The sequence below is a fragment of the Oreochromis niloticus genome, linkage group LG17, assembly GCF_001858045.2.
Source record: "Oreochromis niloticus isolate F11D_XX linkage group LG17, O_niloticus_UMD_NMBU, whole genome shotgun sequence".
Classification (NCBI taxonomy): Eukaryota; Metazoa; Chordata; class Actinopteri; order Cichliformes; family Cichlidae; genus Oreochromis; species Oreochromis niloticus.
The window spans coordinates 37,219,275-37,243,134 of record NC_031981.2 but is presented as its reverse complement, the minus strand read 5'-3'; the positions used below and the strand labels follow the sequence as shown (position 1 = coordinate 37,243,134).

General features: G+C 41.4%; 1 protein-coding gene across 3 annotated transcripts in view; it reads left to right on the top strand.

The window, feature by feature from the left end:
- The window catches only part of scube1 (signal peptide, CUB domain, EGF-like 1), a 125,546-nt gene that overhangs the window by 57,971 nt on the left and 43,715 nt on the right, over nt 1-23,860 (top strand). For all 3 annotated transcript variants that reach the window (XM_025899548.1, XM_005475582.4, XM_005475583.4), the window contains 2 exons: nt 17,930-18,058; nt 20,350-20,466. In XM_025899548.1, the coding sequence (XP_025755333.1) occupies nt 17,930-18,058; nt 20,350-20,466 (246 nt within the window). The remainder of the gene's footprint in view (nt 1-17,929; nt 18,059-20,349; nt 20,467-23,860) is intronic.

The window sequence follows — 23,860 nt, the reverse complement described above, 5'->3', positions numbered from 1 at the left end:
AAAGAGAGCAGTGGGAGCAGGGAGTGAGTGGGGGAGGTGTGTATGTTTGGGTAGAAAAAGAGAAAAATAAACAGTGAGAAAAACATAGTGGATTGGAGCAGCGGTGTTTATTTGGAGCTGTGCGAGGAGAGGAAGCATACTGTGGCTAAGGTTGTTGCACAACAGTCACACACACACACACACACACACACACACACACACAGACACACACACACACAGACATTTATCCATGCACAAAAACTCACACAGTGACTCGCACACATAGCCACATACACATCCTCTTCATGACAGAGGAATTCTCAGTTTAAACAAACCATAGCAGGAAATTGGAGGTACAGAGAGCTTTTAAATGACAGGCTTGGGCCACGTGGGAACCTTAAGTACAGGGAACTCTGTGTACCTGGCTGTTATCATCATATCATCAATTGAAAGCTAAGCTAACCGAAAGCTAGAAAAGAAAAATAATGTTATTATTATGTTAATATTGACAGCTTTACTGTAAATGATTGTTAGTTTGACAATTAGAAATCTGATACTTGTTTTTATAGTGTTTAATGTGTTGATGCAAAAGCCCCTAAAATAGAATCAATGACTGCAGTGACTCAACTGAGACTGAGATAAAAGAAAAAAGGGCAGATTGATAAACTGGATGTTTAAGCTTACATTCAGTATCCTTGTGAAATGTTCCTAAAAGGATACTGAATAATTATTTTTATGTCATGAAAAGTGTGAGAATAGGCTACTGGATACTTTCCAGCAGTCAATAATGGACTACGGGTCAGGCTTGCTGTTAAGGGCAGCATTTATTTTGTATTAGAGTTGATGATGCTCGCGAGTCCCACTTGTGCACTTTCACCTCTGTATACAAGCTTTATAATGGCTAGAGTTTGGAAGGCCTATCACGCCTACAAGCATCAACAATGAGATTAGACTGATTGCAGTGTCGATTATCAGAGGTGGCAAAAGTACACACATTCATTACTTAAGTACACATAAAAGTGAAAAAGTACAGCCTCTGAAATGTATTCAAAAGAGGAACGATGTATGCAAAGCCAGCTGAGCCTCATGCTATATTAAGATGATAATAATATAATAACATATATTAATATAACATATAATATTTTTTTACTTCCCCTCCAAACCTAACAGAAGAATGAGTGCAGTCAGTGGGACTCCTACGATAGTTTGAGTGGGTAAAAGGATCCCAACATGTGCTGCTGTTGCTTTGAGGTTTACTGCTCTTTGTGGATTTACTCAAGTGAATACAACAAGATGCAGCCCATACCTGTAAATGAATACTCAAGATCAGTACAGGTACCTAAAATTTTTACTGAAGTACAGTAACAAAGTATTTCTACTTTGCTACTTTCCACACTTGAAAATATTTGAAGTTTGTTACTACCTACCTAGATTACTGCCAGAAATGTTGGAAACTCTGCAGCTATGAAAGGATTTCATGCATTTCATGCGATCATGGCTCAAGAGTTGGCAGTTCGTCTTGTAATCGGAAGGTTGCCGGTTCAAGCCCCGGCTCGGACAGTCTCGGTCGTTGTGTCCTTGGGCAAGACACTTCACCTACAGCCTACTGGTGATGGCCAGAGGGGCCGATGGTGCGATATGGCAGCCTCGCTTCTGTCAGTCTGCCCCAGGGCAGCTGTGGCTACAACTGTAGCTGCCTCCACCAGTGTGTGAATGAATAGTGGCATTGTAAAGCGCTATATAAATGCAATCCATTATTATTTCTCTGCTGTCCATAAAGATAAGACTGAGTGTATGAATGCTTGCTCCTTGTCATGGTTTATTGGCATATTTGATAAAGCTGAACCATCTTGTTTTGTGTGTTTTCCCTGCGTGATGAGCCAAACTGCAGCACTTGCGGCTTTGGATATCCCACATTAAAGAACCAGACCTAAAATGGTCTATGTTTATCCTTTGTATTAATTTTCCTGGTCAGTATAAGTAAAAAAAACCCTCAATGTTTGCATCTGGCTTTGGATGCTGTGAGTTTCTGAGTATGTTAAATGTTGCCAGGCATGTGTCTCGATTCTGTTTTAACACTTGAAAGCTGCTTTTGTGTGTCTCAGGAGTGAACTATACACTATGGGCTGATCAGATACATTCATATTCATACACACTGGACAATCAAAGCATGAGTGAGTAATGCTTTCCTCCCCAAACCCTCTTCTTTCATTTTATAAATACTTTGTTTAAATATTATTCCAGCTTGTGATTTTTAACCTTTTTAACCTAATGCAAATTCTAATAACTGAGTAATCCCTCTGTTTGTCTTTCTCTCAGGGGTAAATATAACTTATTTACATGAGAGCGGAAGGTCGAATTCCCATTTTTTCTCCCTGTTCTGGCTGTATTTTTAGCTCAGAGTTTGTCTTTGGTAGGTGGAAATGTTTAATACGAGGGCGTGGAGGTGAGCTGGTGAGCAGCCACTGCACAGTAGCAAACACAGGAAACACGGGGAGAGGACTTTATGGGAAATGAGACACATGCACACACACCACACATATATATATGCACATGAAGTAAACGTCTTCGACTCTCATCAGTTCTCAGCTTTGCACACGTGTTTTGTGGTTAAACTATTTCAGTTAACAGTTACTATGTGAATCAAACGGTTCCCTGTTGTCGCTCTCTAACATTAGTAGCTGGACTCCGTTAACATAACACACTAAACTCTGCCTTGCTTTTGTTTCTGGCTGCCATGTAAGCATTGCTGCTTTGACACTATAGCTGTTGCTCAGAGGGCACGAGCACTGCTTGTGTGTTTAAGGAGCATGCTTGTGGTTTGCAGGTTGTACCTCATTAACTACACATTAAGTGTACTTAACATAACTGCTGACCATTTTTCAAAGAACTCCATCAGTTTTTAGATATAGTCCAAGCTCAAGGCAGTCCAGTTCACTTCAGTACACTGTGAAAGACAACTTGCAGGGACTTGTAAGTTGCTTCAGACAGGTGATTAATCACAGTGAACGTTCAGGTGCTTTTAGTCTGTTGACAAAGTTGGGTTATTTTGCAGCACTGACATGTAGTTTAGGCGCTTACAGAGTGTAATCACTCGCGTCCATTTTGTATATTATCTGCTTTGAATCCACTAGCTACTCATGTGCTGTGATTTTTGGCACATGACTCTTGAATCCAAACACCTCTCATGTAATAATGGGATGTTTTTTAATCACTTATTTATAGTTTTGAATCAGAGTGTTAGTTTTGAAGTAAAGACACTACAGGTGAGGGATGGATAGGAAGGAGAAATAGGAAGTGAACCAAAAAATAGTTCTGTTGATCCATCCGTTACTCAGCTGACATTATGTGTTTCTTGGCTCTTTCACCCTATTGCCAAATAGACATTATAGATCATGTCAGGCTTCTTAAGTCGGCATATCATAAAAAGCAGCAAACCAATTTTAGATGTGACTTTTATATTCATTTGGAAACAATGTTATCCGATGTGCAAAAGTCTGTAACCAGCCAACAAGCAGGTTATCTGAAGTGTGGTTGCAGGTGTGCCCATGGGTGTAGGTGTGTCATGTATAAAGAATAAAGCCTTGCTCTCACAGAAAATGATTAAGGTGTTGCCCAACACTTTGTAGCAGGCTTGGTTGGCACTCAACTCAGACATTCTGCTGTTTAAATCCCTGCGAGTTTCTTTACACCACGTGTCCCTTGGTATCAGGACCTGCATCCAGCAGCAGCTAAATTATACACCAACAGATAATAGTCACAGTTCTACATCCTTTTAACTTTTGCTTTTGTACTTACAAAAACTGCTTCATTAGATTTATATAGTGGTCTGGACTAAGATTTGTCAAGATATGCAATGTCTGTGAAGGGCTGCTCACAGACATTGGCACGTGACATGTTGCCCCAGTCGTGTGATTCAAAGCTGAGTTTGTTTAACTTGATACATTGTGTGGATGGAATGGAGTGTAATGGAAAGAATAATTAGCAAAGTCTCTGTCCCACAGCCATAGAGACTGGTAACCAGTTAGCAAAAACATTAGTATGCCCAGACTGGTTGGGAGTGTTAGTGGCTGTGAAACTGAGTGCTAAAGCCACAGTCATGCAGGCCTGGTCTGTTCACCAGCCCTGCATGACTGTGGCTTTAGCAGTTGGTGAGTGGTTGCGTGTTGTTGCTAAGTTAAACTGATGACGATTAGCTATGTGGTGCTGCACAGAAAAACCTATTGCGATTGCTTTGGTTGCTAGCAGACTGTCGCAGCTGCCCGTAGTGTGCAGTGAAGATGCAGACTAGTTTACAAACACTTACAATTACTTGCTAAGCTGTAGTGAAACTGTGAGGAGTGTGATGCAAAGTCATGGTTGTGCCTTTTGAAGGTGAATGTTACGGTTTCACAACCGCGTGGTGGTTTGTTAGTGAGTGCTAACATTTTCCATGCAAACTACAGGCAACCGTGGTAATCTGCTAGTGACCAAAGCCAAGGTGGTTTTTAATGCAGCATCCTGTTTGTGACTGATGTTATGAAATATAATGTTTTAGATTTGTAGAAAAATTGTTCAAATTAAATGAACAAAACAGTTTATATAAACATGTGTTGGATAAAGGAGACCTTCATCTTGACTGAAGCAATATAGCTAATTTCGGAGAGCTCCTGTACTGATAGAGAACAACAATATTACAATTAAATGCCTTTAAACACTGTTTATTTGAAAGTAACAATTTTTAAATCCTTTTTCTCGGCAGCTTTAAAGTCTTTAAAGACTTTTAATAGCACGTGTCATAGTGGTTGCATTTCTGTAAACAAAGACCACATTTCCCTTTTGTTATTTGCCGCCTCTCTGTATTATTTTTCTGGGTGTGTTACTTTTCTTTTTGGCTTAATTTATGTGGAAGATAAAAACAATATTTCCATTCCACATTTCAGAACAATTTATCTGCACTTTATCTTAGTGAATTAATTCAGCTGCTTTCTAAGTTTTACTTCATTGACTACAATGTAATAATAATGACAATACAGCTTCATAGCTTGATGTAATGCTTGTTGAAGTAATTATGCTCATAACTCAAAACCAAAGTTAGTATTTAAATCTGCATTCCTGATATGCCGATATGTCTTAGGTTAGAGCCAGATGAAGGAAAGAAAGCAAAATAAACTCTGTGTGTGTGTGTGTGTGTGTGTGTGTGTGTGTGTGTGTGTGTGTGTGTGTGTGTGTGTGTGTAGGTGGGAATGGTGTTGTTTCCTCTTGTGTTTAACCAGGAGATTGGGGAGGGTTATTAAAAAGGCACAGTCCTTATTTAAAGGAGTTCAATGCAGCAAGTTGAAGAAAAGCTCTCATTGAAATTCATGGCTTAGCACCTATAGCACTGTGGTTTGAGCAGAGCAGTGAGAGACACACAGCCAGCGGCTGACAGATTTCAATTAAAATGGCATTTACAAGAGATGGATGGAAAAGTGGGGGGAGGGGGGCGATGGTTCAGGGGGAGCGGCTTTTTTTCTTTTCTGGTGGAGAGCCTCTTTGCTCCAGTTTGTAAAGAAGATTTCTTCACATCCTATTTCTCCAAGTCAGAAAATGAGAAAAGTTCCACTTTTTGGAACCAGTTGCTGAATTCCCTTGGTTAGGGTTAGTTTTACAATTTTCTGGGTTAGCAAAAACAGTTTAATGTCATCTTTGAAAAATTAAAAGGATGTTTTGCATAGAGGTTGTTTTTTTTTTTTACATTTTGGAAGTATTTCCTCAACTAAAACCACTAAATAGACTTTAACTGTACCCAAGGCACAGCAGATGGCAAGCTGCTCTCTTAGCTAGTCTGCAACTGGGTTTTGTTTGAAGAGGAAACTGTAACAGTATGAACTGTTCCTGTTTGATATCCCAGATTTCAAAGCTTTTATTTAAAAGTGTTCTTTAAAGTGGAGGTTGTTTTTGTTTGTTTGCTTTCTTTTATGGGTGGTTTTCTGACTACTGAACTGGAAACTTCTGCTTGTATGTTTGTGTGTGTGTGTGTGTGTGTGTGTGTGTGTGTGTGTGTGTGTCTTTGTGAGGATTGGCAAACTACTATAATTGTGGGGACCAACAGTCATTAATGGGGACAAAATGCTCGTCCCCACGAGTTTGAAGCCATTTTTGAGGTTCAAAATGTGTGTTTAGTGTCAGAGGGTTAGGCATTCAGTTTTGATGCACATGTGCAGTAATGTATACGATTACATGATACTGGACATGTAGATGTCAAATAACTGGAGTTTTTTTTCCACAGTTCTAAAAAAACAATGCTACAATATTGCCAACTCAATTAAATGAACAGAAGTTTTATAATTTATAAGCTTAGCAGAAGCTAAAAGCTTATGGCTGAAATCCTTATTATGTTCACCAGTTTTGTGGGATGTACAAGAAACATGACAAAATTTCAGGCTCAGGGTTAACGTTAGCCACCAAACCTCCCAGACTATTTAATATTTCTCTGCCTAAACAAAACAGTGTTTTAGCTTGAAATGAATTACTCTCTTATAATCCACGACCAGCATAGCTGACCAGTTTTACTCATTAAAGTATACAGAGGTTGAGTCAGGAGGAAGGAACAAGGCATATATGGGCAAGGACTAATAATAAGTAATGCAATGATACTGGACCATTTGGGAACTATGGATGAGTAGAAAGCCAACATCAACAATGACCAAGAAGCACCTAGTTGCTCAGTGCAGTAACGTCAATGGCTGAAAGCTACTATGAAAGCTGGAGATCTAGGGGCTAGAACGCATTGGAAACAGTATTGAAATAATAATAATAATAATAATAATAATAAACTTTATTTATAAAGCACACTAAAAAACCAAGGGTATACCAAGGTGCTTGACAAAAATAAAATAGGAAAAGGGAGATGGGAGGGAAAAGAGAAAGGACCTGGCACGTATCAATTATAAAACCTTGACAATCATAAGATATAAAAGTAGTTCACAAGCATAACGGATAAAAATGTACCAACGCACACCAAATGTTAACTAGGTGGAAAAGCAAGATTAAACAAATAAGTCTTCAGCCGTGATTTAAACAGTGGCATAGAGTCAGACGCCCGGATAGCAACAGGAAGGTTGTTCCATAAGACCGGGGCAGCTACAGCAAACGCACGGTCACCGCGAGACTTCAGCCGAGAACGAGGTTGCTCCAGAAGAACTTGGGTAGCAGATCTAAGTGCTCTGACAGGAGTGTGTAACCTGAGAAGCTCATTGAGGTAGCTCGGCGCCAAATTATTAATGGTTTTGTAGGTGAAAAGTAATATTTTAAATTGAATACAGTATTTAATTGGAAGCCAGTGCAAGCCAGCAAGAACAGGAGTGATGGAAGAAAACTTCCTGCTACCTGTCAAAAGACGTGCCGCCGCATTCTGGACAGTCTGCAATCTAACGAGAAGGGAGGAGGAAAGGCCAATGTAAAGAGAGTTGCAGTAGTCCAACCTGGAAGTCACAAATGAGTGAATACGTTTTTCCAGGTCATTGTGCGGAATATAGCGCTTAGCCTTAGAAATGAGGCGCAGCTGATTAAAACTAGACCTCACAACAGCAGACACTTGCTTGTCAAATTTAAGCGAGCTATCCAGTAGTATGCCCAAATTACTGGCATAATCAGAAGGAGAGCTAGCAAAAGGCACACAGTTGGTCGCGGGGGATTTTACTATCGAACACCACGATCTCCGTTTTCTTTTCGTTCAGGACAAGAGAATTACTCTTGAACCAACCTTTAACCTCACGCATGCATTCACGAAAATAGTGAAAAGACATAGCAAGATCATCAGTAATCTCAAAATAAATCTGTATATCATCAGCATAGCAATGAAAGGCAATATTATACTTCTCAAAAATTGCTCCAAGAGGGAGCAGATATAGCGAAAAGAGAATAGGGCCTAATACAGATCCTTGAGGCACACCACAGCGTACAGTTACCGAGGAAGATGAGAAGTGGCCCAAATTAACCGAAAAAGACCTGTCAGCGAGATAAGATTTAAACCAGTTGAGGGCAGTGCCTCTTATACCCACAGTATGCTCAAGTCTTAGTAGAAGAATGTTATGATCGACCATATCAAAAGCAGAGGAAAGGTCCAATAAAACCAGGACCACAGAGCGTCCAGAGTCAGTGCTTACAAATAGGTCATTGAAAACTCTAAGCAAGGCCGTTTCAGTGCTGTGCCGTGGCTTAAAGGCAGACTGAAATTTCTCTGCAATGTTGTTCGCGTCTAGGTACGCCTGAAGCTGAGAGAGAACTAGTCGCTCCAGGATCTTGGACAGAAACGGAAGCTTAGAGATCGGTCGATAGTTCAAAAGATCATAACAATCAAGATTCTTTTTCTTCAGAACAGGCTGGACTACAGCATGCTTAAAGGCCAGTGGGACAGATCCAGAGAGTAGAGAATAATTCATTAAGAATAAAATGCTCGGTCCAATTACATCAAAGCAGCCCTTAACAATGCGCGATGGGAGAATATCAAACACAGCATTGGTGTTTTTCAGTTGATCAACCAGCTGCTTCAGAGTCGAAAGCGACACGGGCTCAAATTGATGAAAAGTTGAATTACACTCAGAGGAAAAGACGGGATAAGAGGCAGACGAAGAGGAAAGCTTAAGGGATGAAACCTTATCTAAAAAAAGAATTTGAAAACGCTCACAAAGAGCTTGTGAATACAGTAAAGGCATATCAGGACAGGGATTAACAACAGAATTAAAAATTTTAAATAGCATACGGGGGTTGTGACCATTAGCCAAAATAACTTTGGAAAGAAAAGATGCCTTAGCCATTCTAGCAGCAGTTTGAAACTGTGAGCGGCTGGTCCGTAACATATCATAAGAAACCTGAAGTTTATCTTTTTTCCACCTCCTCTCATCACGGCGACAGACACGTCGTAAGGCACCTGTAGTATCATTTAGCCAGCAATGAGAGTAGGTTCTAGGGCGCTTCATTTTGATGGGAGCAACAGAATCAAGAATAAAAGAACAAACAGATAACAGGATATTAGCACAACCATCAACCGAACAGAGAGAACAGTCGTCAGGTACAACCAAATCAGAGGTAGATGAAAATAATGATAGCAAAGTATCAGCATAACCATCAGACGAGCGAATTGAGCAGCAGTCAGGAATTATAGGCGCCAAATCTAAAAAAGACACAGCAAACTTTGACACAGCTTCAGAGCTGAGTACGCGTAGCGGACGAGAAAGAGCTCCAGGGTGCAGTCCAGCAGCAGATAAGCCAATATCAAAGGAAATTAGAAAATGATCTGAAATCCCAGCGTCATTTATATCCTTAATACAAATATCCAGGCCATACGTAAAGACCAAGTCCAAAATATGGCCTTTAACGTGGGTTGGTTCATTTACCCATTGAAGGAGGTTAAAAGAGTCCATTAAAGCAAGAAAGTCTTTAGCAAGCAGGTCATCCTTACAACAGATGTGTATGTTGAAATCACCAAGAATAAGAACAGAATCATATTTAAAAAGAACGGAACCCAAGCAGTCGCCAAAGTCCGAGATAAAACACTTGTTATATTTGGGCGGTCGATAGACCAACACACATAAAGTGGTCGTGGAAGCAGTCATCTCCAATAACTGAACTTCAAAACTAGCAAAGTTAGGTGAGGAAAGTTGCCGAACATTATATACGTTTTTAAAAACCGAGGCTAAACCACCTCCCCTACCAGAAAGCCTCGGTGAACTAAAAAAGGCACAGTCCAAAGGAAGAAGTTCAGAGAAAGGAATGAGCTCACCAGGGCGAATCCAGGTTTCTGTAAGGAATAAAACATCAAGGCCACTAGTAGAGAATAAGTCATTTAAAACAAAGGTCTTATTTACCAGCGACCTGACATTAAGCAGTGCCATCCGTGGCCAGGGTACTAAGTCACCTCTAGAAGCACGACGCAGAGTGCATAGATTGCTTCGACAAACTCCCCGTCGGCGCGATGTTATCCAAATCCGAGTAGGAAAGCGTGTCGCAGAGCGGGCAGATGCTTGGTGATCAGCCGGGTAAATCCAGCGACAAGTAAGCAGTTTAGCGTCCGGGCAATCCAGGGAGGAGGGAAAAAATGATGGCGTGTCCAGATTAACATGTACATGGTCCGTAATTCTGGCTCTGAGAAAGGCCCTGAGACGGACGCGACGGCCACTCCGTCTTCCACGCTTCCTGTAGAGTTTCTTGTGGAGACTAGGAAGCGGTAGGTAGGAGAAGCCGCAGGACGAATCCAGTTGTGGTAAGTTAGCGCTGCCCACACTCCAGCAGGGGTCGGCCCGAAACGAATGGAAAGAACGAGGATTTAAAAGTGTTTGCCTGTCATATGTAATCAGTCCACAACCACTAGATAAACATAAGACTAGAAAAATAAAGATTAAAAAACACAGTGCCGAGGTCCATAAGGGAAGGTAAGGGAAAAAGGGAGGGGAAAAAGCGGCGAGACGGACGGCAAGCCAAGTACACCGGCGCCATCTTTATGATCCAGCCCTGATAGAAGAGAGCAGTGGAACTGAAATAGACGATGTAACGCTGAAACCATATACAGTGGCTTGCAAAAGTATTCGGCCCCCTTGAACTTTTCCACATTTTGTCACATTACAGCCACAAACATGAATCAATTTTATTGGAATTCCACGTCAAAGACCAATACAAAGTGGTGTACACGTGAGAAGTGGAGCGAAAATCATACATGATTCCAAACATTTTTTACAAATAAATAACTGCAAAGTGAGGTGTGCGTAATTATTCAGCCCCCTGAGTCAATACTTTGTAGAACCACCTTTTGCTGCAGTTACAGCTGCCAGTCTTTTAGGGTCTGTCTCTACCAGCTTTGCACATCTACAGACTGAAATCTTTGCCCATTCTTCTTTGCAAAACAGCTCCAGCTCAGTCAGATTAGATGGACAGCGTTTGTGAACAGCAGTTTTCAGATCTTGCCACAGATTCTCGATTGGATTTAGATCTGGACTTTGACTGGGCCATTCTAACACATGGATATGTTTTGTTTTAAACCGTTCCATTGTTGCCCTGGCTTTATGTTTAGGGTCGTTGTCCTGCTGGAAGGTGAACCTCCGCCCCAGTCTCAAGTCTTTTGCAGACTGCAAGAGGTTTCCTTCCAAGATTGCCCTGTATTTGGCTCCATCCATCTTCCCATCAACTCTGACCAGCTTCCCTGTCCCTGCTGAAGAGAAGCACCCCCAGAGCATGATGCTGCCACCACCATATGTGACAGTGGGGATGGTGTGTTCAGAGTGATGTGCAGTGTTAGTTTTCTGCCACACATAGTGTTTTGCATTTTGGCCAAAAAGTTCCATTTTGGTCTCATCTGACCAGAGCACCTTCTTCCACATGTTTGCTGTGTCCCCCACATGGCTTGTGGCAAACTGCAAACGGGACTTCTTATGGTTTTCTGTTAACAATGGCTTTCTTCTTGCCACTCTTCCATAAAGGCCAACTTTGTGCAGTGCACAACTAATAGTTGTCCTGTGGACAGATTCCCCCACCTGAGCTGTAGATCTCTGCAGCTCGTCCAGAGTCACCATGGGCCTCTTGGCTGCATTTCTGATCAGCGCTCTCCTTGTTCGGCCTGTGAGTTTAGGTGGACGGCCTTGTCTTGGTAGGTTTACAGTTGTGCCATACTCCTTCCATTTCTGAATGATGGCTTGAACAGTGCTCCATGGGATGTTCAAGGCTTGGGAAATCTTTTTGTAGCCTAAGCCTGCTTTAAATTTCTCAATAACTTTATCCCTGACCTGTCTGGTGTGTTCTTTGGACTTCATGGTGTTGTTGCTCCCAATATTCTCTTAGACAACCTCTGAGCCCATCACAGAGCAGCTGTATTTGTCCTGACATTAGATTACACACAGGTGCACTCTATTTAGTCATTAGCACTCATCAGGCAATGTCTATGGGCAACTGACTGCACTCAGACCAAAGGGGGCTGAATAGTTACGCACACTCCACTTTGCAGTTATTTATATGTAAAAAAATGTTTGGAATCATGTATGATTTTCGTTCCACTTCTCATGTGTACACCACTTTGTATTGGTCTTTCACCTGGAATTCCAATAAAATTGATTCATGTTTGTGGCTGTAATGTGACAAAATGTGGGAAAGTTCAAGGGGGCCGAATACTTTTGCAAGCCACTGTAGCTCATATACACCACTACCAGAGTAATCCTAGGAGCACTTGAGTCTAAGTTTAAGGATGCAGGAGGCCCCCAGTGGAGAAGAAGGTTGGAAGTCAAAATCAGGGAAGGAGATTATTTGGTTAACTGAGGTGCAGAAGGGCATCATGCAGAAGGTCCTGGATGAAAAAGACATACAAAAAGATACAGATAACTGAAACTGCCAAACAAAGGGTCACAGCTCTGGCCACAAGCTGAAGAGATATGCTAGAGAAAAAACAGTGCTTTCTATCTATTCTAACATTCACACACATATATATTCTGATGGATGCATCAGAGAGCAAATTGGGGTTAGTATCTTGTCCAAAGATGCATGGCATGCAGACTGGAGCAGACAGGGATCAAACCACCAACCTTCCAATTACTAGTTGACCTGCTCTACCACCTGAGCTACAGCCACCCCGAGGAGCTTCGCTCTCCAAAGATCCATCCAGAGTGTACTCTCAGCTACAAAGGAAGGATCGCACAAGGGCAGACCCACCCAGAGCTGGAAGAACATCTGAGGGAAAGAGTTGTCACATCAATGGCTGGTGGACCTAAGAGCAGACATCCAATAACACGTCTCTGTAATGAAGATCTGGAGCGCACCAGGACCTGACGTGATCCATGCCTACTGGCTGAAGAAGCTAAACGACACTCCATAATTGCCTGGCCGCACAAATAAGGGGGCAGCTTATACCAGATACTCATTCAGACTGGCCCACACAGGGTAGAACAATCTTGATCATGAAGCTCCGAAGGGTGCAACACCATTAAGCTACCAGCTGATTACCTGCCTCTCCACAACATGGAAGCTCTTCTTAGGCATCATAGAAACCAAGCCGAGCAGGTATTTGAGTCAATACATGAACATAGTTCAGAGACTGAAAATAACACCAGAGAGCCGAAGCACAAACCTAAGAAAATGGTTGATGGTACAACAGGACACTAAGACCAGGCAGATCAATCTGAGCAACACTTGAACTGACTACAAGATTACTATTACTCAGTGCCTAAAACATGGATACTGGAGTTCTTGGCACTGTACAAGACAAATAGTCCACTAATAGCATTCATCAGGAACTCAGTGGGACTCAATGAAGATGAACATACACCCTAACAGTCAACAGATACCCATCTGGAATAATGAGCTGGTCACAGGAGGAAATAAATGCCACTGACATCAAGACCAAAACACCTCAAAATGCACTCGCATCTTCAAAGTCTTACCCAGAGGTTCTATGAGCAATGGAAAGAGAGAGGGCCACGATTAGTGAATGATGATCCCCGAGACGAGTTGCTCCAGAAATGACTCAGGCAGCTGAAGCTAGAAAATGATGAGGAAGATGAAGAGGAACTATCATGCACAGCCAAGCCCTTGCGTGAGATATCTATCTGTTCAAAGGAGAAGTGGCTGACATCAAGAAATCCAATCAGTGGTTAGGAAACCAGTGGCCACTAAATGTAATGCCAGTACAGCTGCCAGTGAACAATGGTCATGTTTTTGTTAAATAAGTGGAGATCAATTTACTGCTTAATATTAGGTGTTTTTTACATAGTGGGGAATTAAATGAGTGGATAAAGATGAGAACTCTGATCTTGATATTTTTTAGTGTTGACTGACCAAACTAAGTCTAATCTTTTTTATCTATCAGGTTTCCAGTTTGAACCTAGAACATTAAGTAACTGACAAAAGAAATTCACTTAAAAAGGTGATTTTATTAATCTAATGGAATTTATAAATGTGGTTCAGTCAGAAAAGACACACTTGAAATGATCGTCGTCATTCCCCATGAACATGCCACACAGTTGAATAGAGGAGTAATGAGTAGTTATGCACTTGGAGCGACAAAGTGAAGGTGGGTGTTGGTGGTGTTGGTGGATGTAGAAACAGCAGGCAGGACAGAAGTTCCACTGACATGTCAGGGAAATGTCTTTTTTATTGTGAATTGGCTGCTGAATTGGGAGGGGTGTGTTTGGTACATAATGTGAGCATACTGGGGCGGATTACATTTGTATGATGCAGCACAGTTCAACTGACAGGCCGAGCCAGCTCCCAGACTCCATTTATGTCGTATTTGTATAGGTGTTTCACATTATTGAAACTTTAACATCACATTTGCTCCACAGTTGAATTGAGCTGTCAAATGTGTATTTGTCCCTAGTGGGGAGATCGGGTTGTGAGACTGGCTGTCAGCATCACCTCATTCCTCATCACCCTCAAAGGAAACGGGGAGGAGAGTAACTCTGAGACTCTAAATTATCCCACTCTGCGTCCCTCTCTCGCCTTTCTTCTAACATTCTTTTTCCACATTCCTCTCGTCTTTCTTCAGTTTGTCTCCCTCTATCCATCTCTGTCTTTCACTTCATTCCTTCCTTTTTTTCTGTCTCTGATTGTACTTTGCCAGCCAGACTTTTGGGCTTTGGGGTGTAACGCTGCAAGAGTCAGGTTGTAATAACATGGCCGTGATATGCTTGGACCTCATCTGGAGTCAGACCTCCTGAGAGAGCAGGAGAGGGATGTGAGGACTGCTGGATAAAGAGAAGCAGAGAGGTGAAAGAGAAAGACAGACAGAGGATAATAAAAGAGACAGAGGAGAGCCTGTGTGAGAGGCAAAGTCTATCCTGGGGGCTCTTACAGGGCCACGAGGATGTGTCTCATGTTTTGTCTGGACCTTCTGGGGCTCCCAGCGAGGACTTTCAGTAGTTGTAAACCTGCTGACCTTCTTTGTCTAAACAAAGCTGCACACTGAGCAGGAAAGAAGAAAGGTCAACCCTTTCTTCACCTTTTCACTGCTAAGTGAAGAAATGCAGTCACAATTGGCACAGACAGCACATATCATTTTTTTGGTGTGTTTTATTCACATCAAAGCACCACTCACTCCACAGGTCAGAGGTCAGGTCAGATATATATATATTTTAAATGCATTAATATTCTTTATGCCTTTGAAAAAGCACATTGGCTAAGGGACGTTCAGTCATGCTTTCAACTGTGTGTGTGTGTAGTTTTTTTTGTTGGCCCACATAAGCAGCTGATCTGAATAACTCCTGCAAATATCACCTAACTATACTCACTATAGTAACTATACTCTTTGTTACAGCTGGGGTAGTTTACACTGCATGAGGTCCTATCATTCAGGGTGTTTGTAAAAGATGCTGTTAGGTTGCATTATCAGAAATTTTCAGTTAGCTTTTATGGATTTTGACTCCTTATTACGGTTGTGTTTATTCACCTAACTGTTCCCTTATTGGTGCAACTTTTTTTTAAATGGAAGTTGATTCAACCATTATCATTTTCTCGTATGGGTTTAAAAAAAACCTTTGTTTTATTTTCATACACTTATTATAGTTTTAACGTTTTAAGATCTGGTCCATGAACCTCTGTGGTTATTCACCAGTAACCCCAGAGTGTGTCAGTGAGCTTAGCCAGTCAGCCTAACCCCCTCGTCATGTTGGCCACAGTTCGCGCCCGCAGCTCTGTTTGCTGTTTTAGGCTCAATTGTGCTGACTGCCCGGCCTGTGTCCGTCTTCTCCCTCTCTCTCCGTTTATTTGACTTCTCCAAAGTTTAAACGGGTTGTAGAAACAGTGCTTTCTTATGAGTTTAGTTTTCAAATAAGATCTATGCATGTTTGGCATCTGTTCAGAGCTTTTTAGCCTCTAGCATCATTGGTCTGCTAATTTTATGAGTTGTACAGGGTCCAGATTTGGCTGCATATCAGTACCAGCCAATCTGGCTGAATTATATGATGTGAGGGTGTGAGGTGGATTTGGTTTTACTCTTTGTCGCCTATGTAAATGTATATGTAAATGTATGTTCCTCTACATGCATGAGTGTTTTTGATTTTGCATGTTGATTGAATAGTCAAATTAAAAGTGTACAGTTAAAAATCAAGGGGTCTCTCTGGGGGGAATGGCACAATAATAAAGTAGTTAAAGTGTCCTTGGGCCTTATTTGCCATGGGGACCAGACACTAGCGGTGTGTATCACTGAAGTGCTACAGTTTAACAGTAATGTCATTCCTGATGACTCAAAGGATTCACAGTTTTCACATGGCAGCCATGCTAAGCATGGGAAGCTCAAATCCTGCTCATAAATGCATTAAAATGTGTTGAAATCTAAAAACGAATGTAATCATAACAGGTCACTTCTGCTGTAGTGAAAGTTTGTGTGTGTGCTTGAGGGCAGAGCTTCCTTCTGTTATTATTCATTCATGATCGCTCCCATTTCAGGAGAATAAAGACTGTTCAAAAGTTATTAAGTGAAAGGAGTCATATGAGCAACCAGCCACTAAAAATCTATGCGAGAAAAACAACATCTTACGAGGATGAAACAAACTGTTCTTTAAGGAAATCTCAAACTGAAGCCCCCTATCAAATTTTAAACTTCTGTTTTGTAGAGAAAGTCAGTTGATTGTGACACAAACCCAAATGAATTCCCCATTTCTTGCCAGAGCTCAGTGATATCTTTGGCTGGTGTTTTCCTCACTACTTGATCCTCCATCCTCTGCTTCTTTGCTTCCTCCCCGTCCTATTTCACATATTCTTGCCACAATGTGTTCTGTAAATCACCAGGAGTAGACTAAGAGCACATCAAGCAGACCTCTGTGATTTAATGAATGGATGAACGGACTAGAACACAAGTAGGAGAAGAACAAAGAGCTTGTAAGTGCTGACAAGAAAAAGCCTTAGTGGAAGCTGAGATGGGTCAAAAATTGACATGTAGACTTTAATTGGTCCTGATGAAGATGTGTCGAGATTCTACCGTGTGTGAGGTTTCAGATAGCATCATTCTGGCTCGTAGCATTAGGAAAGAAAAGCAGCGGTTTAATGACCCTTGGCTGTTCAGCTCACCCTGAAGATTGGGCTTGCTGTCACATATAACACATCTAACAGAGAAACCACAGTTCTTCAGTTACAAGTCTCCTTGCTGTCTCCTTTTAATACTGCGGCTGACCTACCGTGTGTGATTACTGCACCCCGAGGGATTTTTACAGCTGTGATTAAGGGTGTAACGATGATGAAGTTGGTGAAGGATGTCAGCAGTGGAATCAGGATAGTCAGCTAGACAGCTAAAAACCACCTTTGGAGTAATATGGGTTTAACTCGGCAAGGCTCCTTTTTGCATTTTGTAATATGTCATGTATTTGTGGTCTGTTACTTCCCCGGCGGCCCAGTCTAATAACAAAATGTGAAATAGCTACTTTTCTCCTCCAAGTGAAAAATAGTGATACATATTTTTAAGAGGATTGTATTGTAAAATCTCCTTGGTTCTCTGGGGAAAGTTTGTTTTCATTGTGACAGCAAAGTGGAAATTACACCACATGACTGTAATATGTGATAATGTGTTAGAAGGGTCACTTTAATTGAACCATATTAACCAAAAGCCATGATTTGTTTCTAGAATGAACATAGTTGTATAAACCTAACTAAAGACAGAAAAAGAACTAACAAGTGAGTAAAAACTAACGTAATCTAAAACAATGTATTATAAAATAACTAAACACTGTGATGATATTAGCATCAAGTTTGGAAAATGGGTTCGGTTATGTACACGTTTTCCCTACGAGACAAAAGCTCATGTTTCGTACTGCAGTCCCATCTAACCTTCAGTTTCAAGGAGTGGCCAATCAGAAGAAAGTAGTTTCAAACAGTGGATTTCTTTAAAGCTAAAAAGGCTTGTTTCACACGGATGAACTGAGGGTCAGTCAAGATCACGACTGTCCTCTCGCTTCTGTACAATCAGATAAAAAAGCTTTCTTTATGTAAAGTGTTAAATATTCTCCATGTTCCCACCCAGATGGAATGAACTGCATGAACAAGGACCATGGCTGCGCCCACATCTGCAGGGAAGCTCCAGGGAAAGGCGGCGTGTCGTGTGAATGCCGTCCTGGCTTTGAGCTGGCCAAGAATCAGAAAGACTGCACATGTATGTATCACATTTGGCCTTCACTTACCCAGACCGACACACACAGTGTCCGTGGCATTGTCAACTCACTGACACAGCATGCCCCGAAAGTCTACAAAGGTTTTTGCATAAATGTGTGTTTGTCTGTGAATGTTTAGTCGGCAGGCTTGTCGTTGTATTTTACAATTCACATGACAGCAAGGTATTAACACTTTGTTTTATGGACCTGATTTTATTGAGGTGATGTATTAGTACGACGAAGGATCAAAATGTTCCTGTTATAAACATCTGCAATAGCAATGAATGGACCAATTCCACCGGGCCTCCCGTGGTAAAATATACGGTTGGACATTTAATACCAAAATCAGTTAAGCGTTTCAAGCCAAGCTGAAGGTGCTGAAGGATTCAGTAGAGCGATTTCATGTCCTTTTGCAACTCAATTCCTGTTTCTCACTCTTCGCACCTACAGCCTACAGCCCTGGAATTTTGGGCTGCTGTTTTTGATGGGGGAAAGTGAGCTTTCAGTTACAATGTTTGGCACATTACCTCGCTCTGCTTTTAGGCAGCGAGAGTGTTAAGATTTTGAAAGCCTCAAAAAAGCTCTAATGTTTCCCCCACTGTGGTAATATTTCATTAGCGGCAAGGGACCCGGTGCTGTGCTGCCTGTTGAGCATGGCAGCAGTGGACGGTAGTAAATGAGTGATGAAAGAACTGGCAGACTGCAAAGCCTCCAGCATCACACATACAGACGCTCAGACCTCACTTTCCTCTTACCTCTTTCCGTCTTTCCTCTGTCATTCTTATGCCTTTTAATCGCATTTCCAGTTCTCTGTGTTTGATATTCTTAATCGACACAGGATGAAGAGTCTTAAGGATCTAAGACTTTCTATTTACACTTGATTTTTGCAAAATAGGAGGACCTGAAAATGTTGGAAAAATGATAACATAGGAATTCATAGGTGATTGTTTTTATGTTCCAAGGAGCAAAAGCTGAAACTGAATTTCTCTGCTAGATACTAAGAACAGACACTGTTCCTGAGCATTACAGGAAGGTGTCTCTTTACCTTCCCTGAATGGTTAATGACCAAACTCAAGCATTTGGTCTTGTATAGAGTTCATTCAGTGGAAGTAAGTAACCACTGTTTGCTCTGTGAAGTTTCATTCAGATCATCCTAATCCAAGGGGCTTGGAAAGAAAAACGTCTGGACATTTTTACGTTTCTTGAAGACGTTTCACCTCTCATAACCAAGTGATTAGGTGGAGGATCAATAGGGGGTCCATGACCCCCTTGGGGACACTTCCATAGGACTTGAATCTGGGACTCTCCACCAATTGCTCTTAAAACTAAAGAAGCTTCTCGGATGAAACATCTTCAAGAAACTTCAAAAAGCTTTTCTTTCCAAGCTCCTTAGACCCCTGGCAGCAGCCAGGATGGCAATCACCAACACAGTCAGTTCTTCTAGTGCCCATGTTGAGACAAAGCTCCTGTAAGCTCCTATAATAATACTTGCTGCAAATAAGAAGGAGGTATTGTCATTGCAGAGCCATAAAGTTAGCTTTCCATCCAGGCTGAGGTGGATGAAAGAGTAAAACATCAGATCTTAACACAGAAGTTTCTACGCACAGTAAATATTGCTGCATCTGAACACTGATTGCTGCTGAGGGCCCAGGAACAGAAACCTGACCACAGCCTAACCGCTACTATTTTAGATAATATGAGTGAGCCAACTTCTTCAGTCTGAACTTGAAACCTGAAACATGGTAGCTGTTTATTACACTAAGGAATTTTCTTCAGAATTTTCCCTGGTATTGATTTTTTTAAAGGCAGGTTAATATTGATGATTTCTTGTTTTTTGTGTGTACTTGTATTTAAAATGTCCAGTCATTTCAGAAACAGCAGCGCATAGAAACTGCTATGGAAATTATTTGAACATGATGTTCAGTTTCCTCTCCGGCCATTAGATCCCAGTGTCTCTCGCTCCTCCATGTCTTTATGCTTCAGTTTCCCCATGCGTTTTCTCTCTCTCGCCCTGTGTGTGTACACTATAATAACTTTTCTCTCCCTCTCTTTTTTACTTGTTCTCCCTTTTCTGCTACCATACGATCTAATTTCCACTCAGTGTATTCTCCTCATCCGTTAGCTCTCTCTCTGTCCTCTCACTCATGTAAACTTGTTGACCAGCATAAATTTGATTGCGTCTTACAGCACAAATGACCGGAGATCAGTAATGTAAACAAATATTGACAAATAAACAAGTAAATTAACATCGGCACTGTATTATAAACTGAACTGATGTCTGTGTTATCTTCAGTGACCTGTAACTATGGAAATGGCGGTTGCCAGCACACATGCAACGACACAGACACAGGGCCTGTGTGTGGCTGCCACCAGAAGTACGCCCTGCACTCAGACAGCAAGACCTGCATTGGTGAGTGACAGCCACCCTGGTTTCCCAGGTTCTCTACACACACCCTGAAGCTCTCACAGCTGCCTGACTGTAACATCTGCTGTATAATGGAAGGCCTCAGACAGTTTTATAGCTTAAAACAAAGAGTAACATGTAAGGGGGGTTGGAGTTGGTGAGTCAACAGACAGATCACCTCAAAGTTCTTCCCCGCATACTGCCTCAACCTTATCGTACTTAAACTCTGTGAACACAAGAGTGCGAGGAAGCTTTTCACACAGACCTTAAAAAAGACAACCAGGGCTTAATCTCACAGCTAACTATGCCTTGATTTACCCATCAATTTCAGGCAATCGGCAATATCAGTAACGGTCCTTTACTGATGGAAATACTTCATCTCACATACCATTTCTGATGGATTCAAAGCTTTGATGAGAATTTCTAGTAATATTTTGGGCTTCAACAGGAAGGGAACACTACAATGCATGTACAGTTATTCATAGTTGGTGACCTGACTGTGACTCATACTTCCAGGACTACTTAAAGTTTTCAGGTCATTTGCCAAACTTAATGTAAATTTATAATATACTCAACTCTTTGGGAATCATATCTGAAAATGTTGTTACTCCAGACTAAATTTTGTTAGCATAGTTAGAACAACTGACACTGTCAATGATGGTTTATATAAATAAGAACTGTGATACTGTAAGATTAAATATGCTTGTGTGAGAATAAAAGTTCGTTCATTATTTAGTCTGAATGCCATTTCTTATTGCATGGGCTGATTTTTTACAATGATAATTAAACACACACACACACACACACACACACACACACACACACACACACACACACACACACACACACACAATAAGACAAGAAAGAATATAGTGCAACAAATGACAATAACTGTGCTTTTTTTTTATAATTGAAGAAACACAAATAAATGTTTTGGTTTTTTCCAAATGTAAAATGCAAATGAAAAATTGAGCGCAATGATTTTCAAACCTGCCCAACTCTGCTCCTGCATCCAAGCTTTAACTTATTTAGGAAAGCTGAAGTTTGTATTTATTAAGCATGACAGCAGTAACATGTCAGGACCAAGGAAAAAGTGGTGACATATTCTAAAGATATATTGAATAATAATCACATTCATTATATCAGAAGTAATGAGCTCAGTCAGCAAGCAGTAGGGAGCTGTTTGTGCTCACACAGATCATTTGTACACATCCTGGTTCTTGCTTAGAGGAGATTTCCCCCAATCAGTAAAGGATGAATAAGGCATCCCAGGTATGTGAAGCCATTCAGAGCTTTTTCGCCACCTTCTTGTTGTTGAAACTTTGCTAAACCTGAAAGCAGTTTTCATCACTGCAGCACGGCTCTCAGAGCACGTTTATTAGAGCTTGTTGTAGTTTAAGTATATGGGTACAAGTGCTATCTGTTACACACGTGTGCCACTGTGGCACACATGATCACTTGTATTTTTGATCGTCAGATTATATATTCTAATGATCATCAGGGTCCTCAGTGTACTTAAATAAATGTTGCTACTGTAAGGATTTGCAGTTGGAGTGGGAAGTGAAGGTGGCCTCTCATGATTCTCAAGCACTTTTCATGGTAAATTCTTGTGTTGGCTAGTTTTGACTGTGAGCTGCGCAGATATTCCAGTGTCTTACAGTTTGGAATAAACAAAGTTTTCACTGTTTGCACAAAGGAAATGGCACACTAGATACAGTCCTGTAAAATGACCATTATTGTGTAATATTTGTGAGCATTATTTAATTTTGGGGAGTTAATTATTAGGCATAGTTAGTCTTTTCAGTTGCTGTTCTTAGTTGGTTATTTAAAGTTTTAAGGAAGAAGCTATACTTCACTTCGGCTCAGTGTGAATGAGAGCAGAGACCGAGCACAGGAAAAATGAATCTCTGTGTCTCCTGCTAAAAGAACTGCTGATCAAAAGGAATGACAATATCCCAGTCAACTAAAGAAAATAGGACAAAAACCAGGCGTTTATGGGTATTATGAGATGGAGGTTGACATCCAATAGCTGGCAGCTCCTCATATTTGGAAAGTTAAGGATAGCAAAATGAACAGAGTCTTATGTGGCTGTTTGGAACTCCAGAAAAGGTCAAATTATGTCTCCAGACAGAAATGCTTGGATTATTAGCAATCAAGTTCAGAGCTTTGAATGAGACTGTGTATCCATGTGACTGACTATGGCTCACAAGTGGTTTTTAGCTTGTATTTGGACAGCTGAACCTCAGTGAACACAACATGTCTACATCAAGGAGAGGTTAAAACCGAAAGTGTGATTTCATATTTAATGTTACGGATGAGCCGATGAGTTTATGGTCAGTCCTGTCTGTGAACACTGGTGAACACATAATTATCTGATGTGATTTTGATGGCTGTGTTTGAACACTGGACACACCTGCATCTCTCTGCCTCGCTGTCTCTCAGCCCTAACTCTGGAGCAGGTTGCTGTGCTGCTCTTCAGCAGCACCGGGTTTTGATTGCCACTAATCCTTTTTCCTTCCAGCTGCTTTGAAGAAGTGGAACACTCGATGAAGAAAAGGCTGTGAAGAGGAAGCAAAATGAGAGCGGGAACACTGCTCTCCCTCTTTTCCCAGTGTCTTGTGTGTTTTCTCTCTCTCTGTCTCTCTCTTCATTTTTTGATCAAAGAAAGGACCCCTCTGTCTGAGTGTCCCAACTGCTTTATGGGCCTACCTTTAACCCCCACCCCCTTTGACCCTTTCTATATAGCGCTACTCCTCTGTTCCTTCTTCCTCCTCCCTCCTCCTGCTTTCTGGTGATAGTACCTGATTGCCTGTCTTGTCTGAGCAACCATGTTCAAACCGAATCAGGTGGACACGGGGATTAATCCTCAGTGCACGAGAGGAAAGAGTGACTATGGGTTGGGGGACCTTTTGTTAGACTCTGTGGTTAAAAATGGAAATCTCAATTGCAGCCTGATCTTAGAGAAAGCTCCCATAAAAGCAAAGCTAACCTCCTCCTCCAGCTCTCTCACTACCTCCTCACCCTCCATCTCTGCACTGAAGCAACAAACAACAGACTGGTTAAAAACCAAAGTCCTGGCAACTCCATCCCCATCCACTTGTACCTGTTCTTGCTCCATACATGTTAACCGAGGAAAAGGGACTTGGAGGGTTCACCCATCCTCACTTTATTACCTGCCATTCCTGCCGCATGCGTCCGCTCACATGCCACATCGACCGTTTGTCTTTCACTAATCTGTCTGGCTGTTTGTTTGCTTGCTCAGCTGCATAGGAGAGCCTGTAATTCACTTTTGTTCTTTTTTCTTTCAATTTTCTTTCTTTTTTAATTGAAGGACTTTTTTTGCTGCTGCTGCTGCTGCTGCTGTTGTTGTTTTTAGCAACACTGGTCCTTCTGTTTCCTC